This window comes from Plodia interpunctella, chromosome 24 (genome assembly GCF_027563975.2).
Source record: "Plodia interpunctella isolate USDA-ARS_2022_Savannah chromosome 24, ilPloInte3.2, whole genome shotgun sequence".
Classification (NCBI taxonomy): domain Eukaryota; kingdom Metazoa; phylum Arthropoda; class Insecta; order Lepidoptera; family Pyralidae; genus Plodia; species Plodia interpunctella.
The window spans coordinates 2,710,619-2,726,303 of NC_071317.1; the positions used below are offsets into that span (position 1 = coordinate 2,710,619).

At 36.9% G+C, this 15,685-nt stretch overlaps 2 protein-coding genes across 4 annotated transcripts; both read left to right on the forward strand.

The window, feature by feature from the left end:
* The first annotated feature begins 1,633 nt into the window (after positions 1-1,633).
* On the forward strand, positions 1,634-7,106 carry LOC128680410 (equilibrative nucleoside transporter 1-like). The gene is made up of 8 exons (XM_053763550.1): positions 1,634-1,763; positions 2,664-2,934; positions 3,237-3,382; positions 3,706-3,935; positions 4,340-4,532; positions 4,867-4,982; positions 5,886-6,085; positions 6,774-7,106. The coding sequence occupies exons 2-8, from the start codon at positions 2,696-2,698 to the stop codon at positions 6,889-6,891; spliced, it is 1,242 nt and encodes a 413-aa protein (XP_053619525.1). The 5' UTR covers positions 1,634-1,763; positions 2,664-2,695; the 3' UTR covers positions 6,892-7,106.
* Positions 7,107-7,998: 892 nt separating this feature from the next.
* Positions 7,999-15,671, forward strand: LOC128680411 (equilibrative nucleoside transporter 1-like). Of its 3 annotated transcripts, none has more exons than XM_053763551.1 (9): positions 7,999-8,219; positions 9,954-10,183; positions 10,600-10,885; positions 11,199-11,344; positions 11,984-12,213; positions 12,887-13,049; positions 13,526-13,641; positions 13,881-14,080; positions 14,509-15,671. In XM_053763551.1, exons 3-9 carry the CDS (start codon positions 10,647-10,649, stop codon positions 14,624-14,626), a joined length of 1,212 nt encoding a protein of 403 aa, XP_053619526.1. In that variant the 5' UTR covers positions 7,999-8,219; positions 9,954-10,183; positions 10,600-10,646; the 3' UTR covers positions 14,627-15,671. The 3 variants fall into 3 exon arrangements, with proteins under 3 accessions (XP_053619526.1, XP_053619528.1, XP_053619527.1); XM_053763553.2 differs by lacking the exon at positions 7,999-8,219 and adding an exon at positions 9,467-9,699; XM_053763552.2 differs by lacking the exon at positions 7,999-8,219 and adding an exon at positions 9,467-9,633.
* Positions 15,672-15,685: the final 14 nt, after the last annotated feature.

A 15,685-nucleotide genomic window follows, 5' to 3' on the forward strand; every position in this document is an offset into this window, starting at 1 on the left:
GTGTTAGGCGCTAGTTCTCCACATTTGATTGCACCTACTTCCTCTTGTTAATTTGTTAAAGTACTCATTGTTATTGTGGAGAAAAATAAATAAAAATATTATAATATAATATTCTAATACATTTTCAGTCTTCCTGTTTCATACCATAATGCATTACAACCACTGATATATAAGAATATTACAATGTATATTGCTCTTATATCTGCGATTAAAACACGTTAGTTCTAAGAAATTTGTGAACATACTTAGTTCAAAATTCCGAATAAACAGGGTGGCTTATAAACATCAATTAGTTTTCACAGCCAATTTGAATGACTAAACATAGGTATTACATAGATATATGTAACAAAAAATGTCGATATTTTTTCTTTCTCATACGCAAACAACAGCTAATCTGACTAGTATTTTAAAATTTATTATTTTTTTAATCTATGTATTCTACCCTACTGATTAATTGACCAAGCGAACTAAGCGAGCGACGTCTACAATTCGACTTGGCAAAAATTAATTTTTTGTAGGTATGTTTGTAACGCGATAACTTTCGAACCGTTGGTCCGGTTTAGATGAAATTTAAAAGGTATGAAGGATTTGCCAATAGAATTTTTAAGTTTTTGTTTTTGAAATATTCACAATTTTATAAAAAAATTTTGTGTTCGCGAGGTCTAAGTTCGCGGCGAACAACTAGTATTGTGAAAATTTTTTCTGATGTTTAGAAGCCAACCTGTATAGCTACCCACATAACTACTTGTACACCTCAAGAAACAAAATCACGTGTGACAATAAATAGGGATCCTAAAACACCTAATCTAACAATATTTTTCCACTTTTTCACGATTGTATTGTGTAAAATTATTCAAATATATCAATACATATACACTTTTGACACTTCTATAATCGTCTGATAAAATAAGTAAGTACAATTATAAATTACAGAAAATATATACAAAAATAGTTAATATTGTTTGTTTTATTTTGAACTACTCCTGAGAACATTCAGGTGGTTTTGTAGATATAGAAGCTGCGCTAGGACCAATGTAAGTGGGCTAGGACACAATGGTCTAACAACTAGAGATGCCAACGACCGTGCGAAATATACCTACACGAAAAGGTAGGTAAGTGGACCCTGAGCTTCGACACTCAAGGGCTGTGGAAGTAACCGGGGATTGGTTCGGATGAGTGAGAGGCCGTGCTAGGACAGTTCACGCAGGCGAGGCACCACAGTCGCTTACAACAACAATGTGGCGTACTTAATTGATTCTTGTTCGTAGTTCCACATATTGCCGCGGCACTATACTTTCGTGGCGCGGACTCTAGGCCATAACATTTTTATTCCATACTAGTAATCTGGAGGGGTTGCTAGTATGGAATAAAAATGACAATACCTACACATAAAAATGTGTCATTATAATAAATTATACACCAAAATTTCCCTAATTGGCGACGAGACCACAGATATAATCTGTGAATGAGTCAGGTCCAAGCCCTTCAATTCAATTCCATGGTCAGGTGTATCAGGTGTAACTTATGGGTTGTATCATGGAATACCATGATACTAGCCATAAGTTACTATTTCAATGAGTTTGAAACTTTCTAAATAATCCTCCTTCTGTTCTATTCCATTGTCAACAATTAGACACATGTTACGTTTCAAGTTATAATTTTACGTGTTTTTAATTAATTTCAAAAAGTGCATATTAGATAAGTATTAAAAGCTTCATTGAATTTGCGGTAAAATAAGGACTATTGTGGAGTAAATCTGTAGGGTAAGTCATTAATTACTAGAATACGAGTTGGTTGAATTAGGCTTGGACATTATGAAGATATTTTTATAATAAAGTACACAATAATAAAGTACACAATTGTATGGAAATAAAAAGCCAATATTCTTCTTCCATCCCTTATCCCATTTTATTTGCCGTCGGGTCTCCTCAACTCGAACATTTACGCTAGAGGCGTCTGCTCCGGGCTGTCTGGGGATTGAATCTGTCTTTGTAGATCTCTTTTTCCATGATGGTTATTGGCTGGTGGTCTGAGTAATCCTTTAGGTTTTTCAGAAAAAAAAAACAAAAAACTAACTATTTTTTTAGATATACCAAATTAGAAATTCTAGTTTATCGCGGATCTATCGAACAGAGTTCAGGAAGCACTACAGTGTGTTTTCCCAAACTGTTATGCCACGGCCCGGTAATGTTCACAACGTCCTTTCGTAATACCATTAAGAGACGTGCCTAAATCACAGGTGCCGCCCCGCACATGACAAAAATCTTGTGATTTATTAGGTACATCGGTAACTATTGGGTTTATTTGATTTATCTCTTTATTCTGACGTCTCTTAAGTATAAAACTATAAACCTCACGAAGCGTCGAACGATAGTACGTATTTTTAAATTAAGCGAGAATGATGCAGCTTAGTATTTTATTGCTTATACTTTAATAGTAATTTAATTCTAGTTCCTATAGGCGACTCGGTACCGTGTCAATGTTTTTAGAATTAGAACAGCGTGTCTATATTACGTAGGAACGTACGATGTGTTTGTTTGTAATACATAAGTATGTTGTACGAAAATAAACGCATAGATTAAAATTAATACAATAAACCTATCCCATGGTGATTTCTTAAAGTCAACCGGCGATACGTTAATGTTGTAAATATTATGTTACAGATTTCTGCCGTTTTCAAATCGCAATCTTTAGTATGGCCATTGAATTGGAGCCGCCGAAAGATAAATGGAACTTAATCTACATGACCCTCATCTTCCTCGGCCTTGCCACCCTTGTCCCATGGAACATGTTCATCACGGCCAAGGATTACTTCGTGAAGTACAAGTTGGTGGACCAACCAGATTTGGCAGATAATTTCTTGGCGTATATCGGCTGGGCCAGCCAGCTGCCGAATGTTGTGTTCAATTGGCTTAACGTATTCCTGCACATTGGGTGAGAATTATTCTTTCTTTTTATTAGTTTTGTAGTAAAAAGTAATATATAATATAATTTTAATTGGATATTGCTTCACTCTCAATGGTCACATGTTTAAATGGACAATCTTTTGTAATCCTTATGTTGTATATGTTTGCAAATAAATAATTTATTATGAATTATGTCTCACTAGCATGTACGTGTATATTTGTAGCTTCGTCCATAATGGAAAAGTTAGTACTTATAGGTAACTATTTGCGAGCAAAATATGACAAGTAATTACCCATTTATGAAATTCTCCTACTTTTTTTAATTTACAGTGGTAATCTAACTACGCGTATAGTGTGGTCGCTATGCATAGAAACTGGCATCTTCATATTCACTGTAATGCTGGCCATGTTGGACACACAAGATATACCCGCCGTGTTCTTCTGGGTCACCATGATATCAGTGCTGTTTCTCAACGGTCAGCTTGTTATGTATATATACAGAAACACGTACCAATTCCAGATTTTGATTATGCAACGTGCACACTTTGACTTTTTTTTGATAAGTTAAGCAAGTGGTGGTCTTTAAAACTAATGATTATTCCGGTTGGTGTAGTATATTATGTGGCACGGATATGATTCCAACTTGTGATTTCGTCACAGGCAGGCGTCTTAACAATTGGACCACCACCGTTTTAGCATATTCTTTATTGCCAAAGGAGAGCAAATAATTGAAAATTAATGAAAACGTTAAAGGCACAATGTATGTAATCTATAAGTTTTAACAAGCAAAATGTTTCAGCATTCAACGCGATCTTCCAAAACTCAGTATACGGTGTGGCCGCCCGCCTCCCCTCGCGGTTCACAGGGGCAATCCTCTCTGGGTCTAATGTTTGTGGAACCTTGGTGGTCTTTGTGGACTGGGGCTCCCATATGTTCGGCAGCAAGAGAACAGCAGCTATTTACTACTTTATCACTGGAATTCTGGTGCTACTAGTGTGTTTAGATACCTTCCTTGCTTTACCTCTTAATGTGAGTACTTAATTTAGTTCGAACTTAGTTCCAACGTCTGAACTAAAAAATCTATAACTACGGTTCTAGGGGCATTTGTTTAGCTTGTCATTATCAAGCAACTTCGTGTTTTTACCTTTAAAATTAATTTTGTTAATTGCCAGAAAAATATTTTGGTTAACATTTTTGTCGAGAGAGAGGGAAAGCAAGATAGAAAAAGGGCCTATGTGAAAAGGACAAAGTAAAAGATTAGACAAATTACCGATGATCAACTTCTCGATCAGCTATCATTATATCAGAGCAGTCATTAGATATAGTACGGATTATAAAAATATTATGTCAGCGAAAGTAACACAAAGCTTTAGGCGTTAGTATACTTTTTTGTTACGTACTAATGTATTTAAAACAAATTTTAATATTCCCAGAGGTTCTACCGCTACTACGACACATTGCACAAGCGAACTGTGAGAGCCTCCGTGGTAGCGTCCGCTCCCGGCGCACCGCAGGCAGCCCAGCGAATCCCATACTGGACCATAGCGAAGCAAGCCAGGGTGCAGCTGTATAACATATTCACGATATTCTTCGTTACTCTCGCTATCTTCCCATCTGTACACTCTGGTAAATAGTCATTATGCGCAGCGAAAAATACGGAAACATCTGTTTAATAAGTATTTATCACACATTGCACCATTTTAGGTGATAGTTATGAAAAAGTAATTAGCCGCAGAAATTTGTAGCTCGGTGCAAATATACACGCGAGGGCCGTATTTTTTTCCATGTTATAGAGTATGCTAAGGTAGGTAAGGCTAGGTATAGTAGTGACATGGAAAAAAGTATAGTATAGGCTAATAAAAAATATGCTATTCCAGGTCATTATCAATGCATGCCATTCAATCAGAGCGATTCGGTAGATTTTTCATAATAATAAATATATGAATTATTCTCGTTTTAGAAATTAAACCAAACACAGATGGATTTCTTGGCAACAATTTCGTGAGGATTACGTGTTTCCTCACGTTTAATTTTATGGCCATGATTGGGAATATTACAGCTAGCATGTGGCAATATGTAAGTTATCTCCACCTATACATGCGTAGGCCTCATCCCTTTTTTATTTCAGGGCCGAAATTTTTAATTTTCCTTTTTACTCCTTCGTATCGTATTCAATATCCAAGGTTTGTGTCCACATCTAAATCCCTGATATTATTTATCGCTATATTAAACAATAATGTTATTTTTGGTTGTTAAATTTTTTGTTGTTGTTAATGGTAAAAAGGAAAATCTCGAACATGAATATTGTCCCCGCTGCCACTGCCCACGTCCCACAAAAAAGATCGAAGAAGGGTATAAATTAAAATTAGTGTTTTATATTATACTAGCTTTTGCCCACTTCACCGCGTGATTTCCCATGGAACAGATATTTTTTCGGGATGAAAAATATCTGCTCCCATGGGTCCATGACTCCCATGGCATATAGAGCGTGAAAGGGTAATAAACTTTGACATTAGTTAGGATTGTAGTTACTCGGTACCGGGTCGTTAGCATTTGGGAAACGTTATAAGATTTGGGTCAAAGAAGCACATTACATCACGGGAATAGGAACACGGGAATTTCGAATCTAATTCGATTAACAGATGCATACAAATATTATACCTACAATACAGATTTGTTTTTCTTTTCCACGGGACGGTTTTACAAGGTTTAATTAGTCTCATAACTCCCGATGTTTGTCTATAATAACATTTTGTTCCCGCGCCTATAGAGTTGAAATTGTCTACGTAGCTTCAGTTTCTATGATAATGCATTATTATGACATGCACGACCTCCCAACTGCTTCCAACGCGGGAACTCCTGAACTGCACGGACATGGGTTTTTGTCATTGATGCATCGCGTTGAATGCAACAAGATCGCTCTCTCATTGAAAGCTTGTGGCAAAGATGACACTGTAAAAAACTGTTTTTTGATCTCAGCCGACTCGCCACTGGCTGTCAGTGTTCACAACAGCCCGTTTCCTATTCATCCCGTTCTTCTTGTTCTGCAACTACAAGCCTGATGAACGCCAGCTCCCTGTGTTAGTTACCAACGACTATGTTTACTGGATTGGCTCTGCTTTGTTAGGCTGGACCTCTGGACTTGGCAGCTCTTTGGGGATGATGTATGTTATTGGCGGGTGAGTAATTAAATATCCTTACATATTTGTCGGTCCGCGATAAACTCAAAAACTAGTGCACGGATTTTCATTTGGTTTTTACTAATAAATAGTGTGACTATCCGAGCGACAAGGACAAGCCATTCGTATATGGATAAGTCACACAGATTAAATTTGCCTCAAAGTTCGTGACTTGTGTTATACTAAATCATATACCTAGGTATATGATTTAGTATACCTAGGTATATGATTATGAACCAAATGATTAATTGGACGTTATCAAAAACGCCCGCGCAACTTGAATAATGCTCAAAATAAGAAGGCGATGTGCTGATATAAATTGATTAGACGTTATTTTATGCTCATAATCTATTGGACAGACTGTGAAACACAACAATGAAAACAGTTTATCACTATTATTAACTAAAAAAATATTTTATATATTAGGACCCGAAGTTCGATTAGACCTAGGTGCAGCCCTTCTTAGCACGGTACACTAGGTTTAACCGATCGGGAATAATTACATCTAAGTTTAACATTATCATCACCAGTAGACCTAAGATCTAGGTGCGGTCAGATGGTGTAGCCCACACAGCCTTGACAGCTGGAAGGCAACACTAGTATTCCCATATAGGATTGGCTTCAGGCTTCAAAGTTTTGAATGGAACAATGATGGGAGTAATGTAAGGGATTTTTATCTTTATTACAGTGATGTACCCCCCGAGCACGCCTCCACAGCGGGCATGTTAGGATCAGCAACCCTGGTCTCCGGTATCCTGGCTGGTTTGCTCGTCACATACGTCTGTCCACTGTTGGTCGGCGTATAGCGAACTCTTAAAGATATTTTGCACTGAGGGCTTACTATCATCACTTTGCGACCTAAACTGGGGGCTTACCATCATCTCGTAACGCGATCCACTTTGCGAACTAAATTGATCTGCATCGCAAATTCGTACCATCGAGTTAATTTGTTGTATGAAAGCGAATCATTTTAGGTTCCTAAGTAAATTGAACTGAGTCGCATTTGAATCGTTCCGTTAAAGTTGATACGGCCTTGCTAAAGGCGAAGCAATCGCCAGCGTTGGCAATCCAGTCAGGGTTGTCAAAACCTGTATTTACTTTTTTTTCAAAAGTTGCAGCCTTTGATTTAACTCCCAACGAGTCCTATAGTGTTGGGAGCAGCGCTTGCGCCGCACATCACTTAGTTATTCTTGGTCAAGGACTCAGATAATTTCTAAGCTTGTGATATGTCTTTAACAAATGGGAAGATATTGCAAATCTCCATCCTCGCCTTCAAACCTATTTACATTTTCATTCTAGTTACTTTGGGGACGTGTTTCTGGAGTGAAATAAATACTCGATCAGAAGGTAGGAATCGATCGAATCGAATCGGATGAATATATTGCACAGTTGTAGCTGTGTATATACAAAAATATTTACAAAGAGAAAGCTTATTAACCAATCAAAAAATCGGAATTATTCTTCGCTGTCTCTGTCCAACGCATGCTCTCCTTGTGTGTGCTTTTTCTTGGTAAATCCTTGGTTTTGGTTATATGGTGAAGGTAACGGTTCGGTATGGTAATGGTGATGGTAGCCACATTTCTATACTTAGTTAATACTTATATATTTATGGCAAGATTATATATTGCAATAATATGGAATCCTAATGCGATGTTAATGTTATCACATCTAGCCAGAGCGCAGCATTAGAATAAGACCATAGATGTACTATTTAATACATCTATGAATAAGGCATAGGTAAACATTTTATTTTGACGTTGACTGTGTGATGTTGAGAGCAATGGGGCCGGGCCCTTTGTGCGCTGAACTGTGCGTAATATCTCTGCTGGCAATGATAAATTAAGTTGTCGCGTACGTCATTTCTCCCTACATATATATGTAGGGAGATCCTATGGATATGGATATCCATATGGATATCCACCTAAGTAGAATTCAATCTACCTTTGAAACAGTGGCGGATTAACACAATTGCCGCCAGTATTATTAGCTAATAGACAAACGTCAAATGTCACCAAATAAGTTATGTGACATAATAACATTTCTGTAGAACAAAAATTTTTTGGACTAAATTTGCCGCCCCCTAAATTTTGTCGTAGGCTGGAGTATTTGCTGGTAAGCCGGCCATTGCTTTCAAGTAGGTGCAAATTTTGTTATCCTAAGCCTTACACTATTTGGTAAGATATAGTTACTTAGCTTATTTCCTTTTCATCACATTCAGAAATTCTGTAAATAAATAAAGGTTTGGCACGATTAAGGAATATTGTTGTGAAGATTTGAACAGACTTTAAAAAAACATACCTATTTTTTTCACAGCTACAATTTTTACATTATTATTAAATTGCAGTAGAAAATTATACCACTTTTTAACTAGAAATACATGGCAACTTTAAAACTACGCGTGACTGTAATAATTAACTTTAATGCTTGTTAACACATTTTTGTTTCATCCAATAATATTTCGTATTTTTTTTCCTTGTCGGGACGAGGTTAATATATGTCTGTGGTCAGGACCGTAAAAATGGACCATAGAATTGTAAAAAAACTTAAAACTCCTTTTTCTGTTCTATTAAATTTATTAGCAAGACATTATTTATATTCTACCTAGATTATACACATATTTCAGTAATATACACTATCTTTGGAGTCAAAATACATTCCTAATATACATAATATAATTAAAAAGTAGTAAATTACTTAACTAATAAAAGTGATCAATTCATTTAATTATTGTGTTTGGTACCTTTATATTAGTTTATATATGTTTTTTTTTTACTCAATCAAGTAGCCAATTCTAAATTAACAATAGTGTTTTTCGAGTGTCAAAAGATCCTTTTCACTTCGAATATTTCTATAATCATGTGATAAAATTAGTCTAATTATTTGTTATTGAAAATATAGGTATATCAAAATAATTAAATTATTTGTTTGGTTTAGTAAAATGTTTGGCTAAGAATCTGAAGTAGGTTCTTAGGCTTCACGGCTCACAATCCCAAATGTTATTTCCGAAATAAGTATTTGATAAAATTATTAAAAGTTTATAAATGTTTAGTGCCATCGACATGAGTTACATATGAAATATTTTTAAGTCAAGCTGAAAATGATTAAGCTAAGTAATATGGGGGACACAAAACCAGTAAGTTCCTAAAATGGAATCTTTAGGTCAATTGTACTAGCGATAGCGATATATCTTTTATTCTATTTTATCGTTGACCTTAACTGCTAAGCGCAGGAGACTGGAATTTCCCCGATTTCAGTTATGTTTTAAAAAATAATGCATCCACAGCGCCAACTACCTACATAATCCAATAATATTTCGTATTTTTTTACCTTGTCGGGACGAGGTTAATATACGAGCTGTGGTCAGGACCGTAAAAATGGACCATAGAATTGTAAAAAAACTTAAATCTCCTTTTTCTGTTCTATTTAATTTCTCTATCGTTATGTGACTTCACTTACAAATGTCGCGATAGTCGTGAATGTCACCTTTATCGTTTTGTTTGTACTTTCCAATAAGTTTATTTTATTATATCCAATAAGTGTATATACTCGTAAGTTAAAATATTTCATAGTGATAAAGAAAAATAAAATAGGTACTTCGTGCTTTGGATTTGTAGGTAGGTGCAATGTTCCTTCCATGACCAGGGAGAGAAAGAAATTCCGTCTATCCCATTAGTCACATTGAACTGTCTCAAGATGGGACACTCAGAATGCGCCAGCTGCTTTTAATCCCATGTAGATTGTAAAACTCAAATCTTGAGAAATATATGTACTTACCGGGTATTCTTCTCATAGGCAATGGGATAGCGACTATTGATTCCAATGTCCAATTGATTCCTATTTAGACTCTTATATTACGTAACCACATTAGTTTCCAGGGTAGAAGGAAAAGAAGTAGGGGTACCAGGAGAAGGAAAAACAGGCTAAGAGGGGACGCAGGGTAGAATGGAAACAGTATTCTTTTATACTGCTTAAATAAAAGAAGCAGCAGGGTAGGAGGCGAGGCAGGTTAGAGGGGAAGAAGGGCAGAAGAACAACAACGATCCGTCAAGCTGACCACAATAACCACAAACCAGCCCAGTGATCGACCAGGACCATCAGGTGACAAACTTTCCTTCTTATAATCGTATTCCTCGTGGCTGAGGGTCGTTGTCATTGAGTAGAATGAATCACACATAATGACTTCCTGACCAAAATTGCTGTAGTGGTTTGATAAATCATCAACGCAATCAGCGCAGGTTTCTTCACGATATTTTCCTTCACCGGAAGCGCGTTTTCCTTCAGCATTAAAACTTGTTGTGCTCTGTCGCGTCAGTACATTGCTAAAATAATTTCATTTATATTAAAAAGGTTACTACTATTCACACATAGGTCATTGATTTACAAACTCATTTGGCCCGAGAATGATGAGTACCTATATTTAAGCATTGGAATACCATCGCTTGAAACTAGATGATGTGATATGAAGAGAAAAAAATGTGTACAAAATTCTGTCATTTTCAAATTGCATCCTTCAGGTCATGTCAAGTTTATCTCTCCGCCGTCGTCATCGCCATTGGGGTCCATGGTACCACCGTCGCTGCCGCCGAAAGACAAATGGCACTTGATCCTCATGGCTCTGATGCTCCACGGTCTTGGCATCCTCCTCCCATGGAACATGTTCATCACGGCCAAGGATTACTTCGTGAAGTACAAGTTGGTGGACCGACCAGACTTGGCCGACAACTACTTGGCGTACGTCGGCTGGGCCAGCCAGCTGCCCAATGTTGCGTTCAACTGGCTCAATATATTTGTTCAGATGGGGTAGGTTTTACTCCGTTTTTTTCTACATCCTCATCAAAATCATCAGCAGTCCCTTATGACATAGATTATATATATATTGAATAATACTATTATATTGAATTATACTTTAAATGACGTAGAAAACGAAAAAGGTGAATGTTATAAATTGAGAAATTTATAACATTGAGAAAAGTCTATTGGCATAGACTTTTCTAAATTTAGAACATTCACCTCTTTTCAACAACTACAAATCTTATCTAATCCTATTCTAAGGCGGGAACCACATGCCACGTTTAGCCAATGTTTAGCCTAATTATAAACATATTGTCGACAGGGGGAGCCTCACGATGCGTATAATTTGTTCGATGCTCCTAGAAATGTGTATCTTCGTGATCACCATCGTGATGGCGATGGTGGACACCAGCCACTGTCCCACCGTCTTCTTCTCTCTCACCATGATATCAGTGCTGTTTCTAAATAGTTAGTTGATTTGAATCTTTTAGAAAAACAATTAACTTAGAATGTGATGTGATTTTTTAAAAATAAATTTACTTACAGAATTATGTTTGTATAGGCTCTCTCTTAGCGTGTTCGGGTTGTATTCTGATTTGCGTCGCTCAAAGCCCGAGGTTGAAGCATAATAAATTACCACCTATCCTATAATCATTTCTATTTATGAAAACCGCATGTTAATGAGTTTATTGCGAACAGACAGACAGACGCGGCAGAGGACTTTGTTATAATATGTAAGAGGTAAGGATAAGGCTTAAGGATGTTTTATTTATTTATTTATTTATTTATTTATTATTTATTATACTTACGAATACTATTTATTTATGTATCATAATAAATGTATATTATTTATGTATGTATATATTAGTATACTATGTTTTATAAGCTCACTAATTACACGGCTATGTATATCACATAAATTTTGTTGAGTGTAAAAATTTAAGATAAATCTTGTTTACAGTTGACAGCTATGAAAGAGCGGAGTTTCCAGGCACAAGCACACTTTGCTTAGAAGGAAGTTTCCCACAACTTATTGAAATGTAAAAAAAATATGTTTACCCAATAAACATTTTTATTTTATTTTATTTATTTATTATCTTGTTTCAGCGTTCAACGCGATCTACCACAACTCAATATTCGGGGTGGCCGCTCGTTTCCCCCCCAAATACACTGGCGTTGTAGTCTTGGGCTCCAACGTCTGTGGGACCCTGGTTGTGTTCCTGGACTGGGGCTCTACCGTGTTCAGCAGCACGCGTACTGCTGCCATATACTACTTTATAGGTGGAATTGGGGTGTTGCTTGTGTGCTTCGACACCTATTACGCTTTTCCTATAAATGTGAGTAGGCTAGATCAGCGGCTCTGCAACTTTTCAAAGATGGAAGACTAACACTTTGATGGAGTCCTAAATTGAGACTTGTATAGTTAATTAAAATTTGATTCGTGTTGACGTAAGGTCTGACACTGTTAATAAACTTTCAAATTTCATATTTTATAGTTTTGTGTGACAACCCTGGTTTGCATACGTTGATATAAGCTGTGGCCGCGTGCATGTTTTCATGCTTGGTAGTATAAAAATAATGATATTAAGTCTTTTCACTCAAACTCAAACTCAAATCAAATATAAGTAGGTGATATTTTTTTCATTATGACCAATATTTAAGTGGAGCCACAGCAAATGCTTTGCAGAGATTGTCAAAGGTGCAGAGCCCTAGGGCCTTTGACAATCGCTGGTCCAGTCTTTCGCCTATCATTTTCAGAACAACATTGGAGCTGGCCCTCACCCTACGCACCACTGAACCAGCGTCTTCATATCAGCACAAAATCATAAAAAAACGGGTGCACTCCGAGAGTGACGGCAGAAGTGAAAACTTGAATAATAACATTGTGCATTTTTGACGTCTCACGAAATTTCGATAAGATCACGTGTCACAAAGTAAACATTTTTTTCCCATCACAAAAAGTGCACAAGCTGTTAAAGAAGTTTTCACTTCAAAAAATTATATTTTCAGAGGTTTTACCGTTACTATGACACGTTATCACGAGGCGCGTCCAATGGAGCTGTCACCAGGAGACCCCCGTACTTGCACATCGTGAAGCAGGCCTGGGTCCAGCTCTATAACGTGTTTGTTACATTCTTCGTTGCTCTGGCCGTGTTTCCTTCTGTAATATCAGGTAAATGGACAGCATTAAATGGCACATACTAAACACTAATGCACTAATGCAATGCTTGTATCTCCTTTTGACCGTGTACTTTGTGTGCTTACATTGTTATATTACTGGGAATAATTTATTGGTATATAAAAGATGGTAAGCCCTTCAGACATGATAGGGACCAACACTGTTTAGTTTCTTTCGGCATGACTTTGTTGGTGAATATTATTTTATTTAGAATCTGATGTCAAAATGTGCCAGTGCACAGTGCAGGGTGCCAGGTCTGATAGTGTGGAGCCGGCATAATTGGGGTGCCAAGTTCTACGTTGAGAATGCTCAAATTTTAATCACATAAGAACGTGCAAAAATCTAACAATTAATGTTATATGTTAGATTTACACAATGTTTACTCGGAAATTTTAATAGAAACATTTTTATCTACCTAGTCTTAATATGCGGATAGATTTACATCCAACATATTCTTATCTTCATTACAGAAGTGAGGCCGGTCACGGACGGCTTTCTAGGCTCAAATTTCGTGAGGCTGACGTGTTTCTTCACCAACAATTTCGCATCCATGATCGGGAATATCACGGCTAGCTTGGTGCAATTTGTGAGTAATGTTTTATAGGAACTAGATCTTTCCCGCGGCTTTGCTCGCGCGCATTTCCCACGGGAACAAATTTTATTTTATACGGCATGAAAGAACATTCTCCTTACTTCTATGTGTGTGAAATTTCAAGAAGATTGATTAATTCTTGAAGATTGAACAAACAAATAAACTTGCTTTCGCATTTCTAATTATAGTTGGGTTTAAAATGTGTGTTAAAAATGTATTATTAATTTTTTCAGCCAAATCGCCGATGGCTTTCAGTTTTCGTGACCTCACGGTTCCTCTTCATCCCGTTCTTCCTACTCTGCAACTACAAGCCTCAGGACAGGAGCCTGCCAGTGGTCATCGGAAACGATTATTTATTCTGGATGGGCACGGCGATATTGGGCTGGTCAACTGGACACTACAGCTCTCTGGGCATGATGTATGTCAGCGGAGGGTGAGTGTTTACTCTATATATTTCTTTTTGTAACTATGAAACTAGCTACACCTAAACCTTCCTCAGGAATCGCACTATCTATTAATAACCGGCCAAGTGCGTATTGGGCCACGCACAGTGTAGGGTTCCGTATTTTCATGGAGTTGTACAAAGTTTTATAGTGAAATACAGTTGGTCGATTATTACTCTTAAAACTTTAACAAAGTGATAGTCTTTGAGGTGTGATAATTATCCTTCTAATTTCGTTATATATGAGAACTAATGCTGTATTGCCTAACAATGATTTGTCGGAGATAATGATGATTTTCAAACACCCTTGTCCCTGAGATTTTGTGCTAGAAACGATTATATGTTTCCCCGAAATGTTTATAGTTATTAAATTTATAAACTGAAGTAGTTAATGCTTGATCTATTTTTATTATTTCCAGCACAGTGCCTTCTGAATACGCTTCCATCGCCGGTATGCTGGGTTCAGCAGTCTTGGTAACTGGAATTTTCTGTGGCCTTCTCTTCACCTACATCTGTCCACTGATTGTCAGAATGTAGCCACCTTCTGGAACGTTCTTCGGGAAATCCAAAATAACTGAGAGCGGATCAAATGTGCATGCTGTTTGCTCCATGAAGGCAACTTATTTATCTCTCTTTCTGTTTAATTGTTAATTGTTACATTATATAGCTAGCTGGCGTTTATATATGTTACGGCTAAACTCCGAAGGGTTTAGCCGACTAGACCTAAGCGCAGCCGGTCTCAGTTGGTTACACTGTTCACCTGAGGGCCACACATACAAGTGTGCTTCTGCTTATTTCCCTTCAATCGTGGCCACCATATCAATGAAGCAATCCATGTCAAAGTAAAAGCGACCTTCGCACCTTCATACGTACTCAATGTAAAAATAGGCTGGCACTTTCTTTTGACTTCCTTTAATAGCGCATGATCTATGGTTTGGTATGTAGGATCGAGTTTATATGTTTGTATTGTTCTAGCAGTCGACCTCGAATATTTTATTTCGCATTAAGTATATACTTATTTAGTTTATCCTATTTACAATTAAATAGTATGACGAACATAATATTAACAGTAAACAGAATATGCTTTTGTTTCTATTGACCGACAGAAGTGTTCTAACAATTACCAACCAATATTTAACAGAAATACTATTAATTTGACTACCACTCCGAATGGTACTTGGGTCGTAAGATTTACTATAGTTACTCAACGGGGAACCTCAGCAAGCATTATGGGCATCGGACCGGTACAAAACGTGGAATGTGGATTGCCTGGAGAGAGGGCTATCTCATGTCAAATTGTCGTTATCTACAGACTATACGCATACACAAGTAAAATTGTTTTTCTGAAGTTCCCTCATCCAGTTTTCTGGGATGAGCTTGTTTTTTAAATGTGTACTATAACGATTACAAGTAGTACGGAATCGCCACTTGTTGATTTCTAGAAGACAAGTAAATTTTGAAACTAGCTGTGTAGTGCTATATTGAATTACCTGCAGGAATCGAACCCGTAGTATAATTCTGTCAATCTATGCGTGCCATATCATTAAGGACGATCAGTATTACACATCGATTATCAAGGAATAAATAATATCTTCA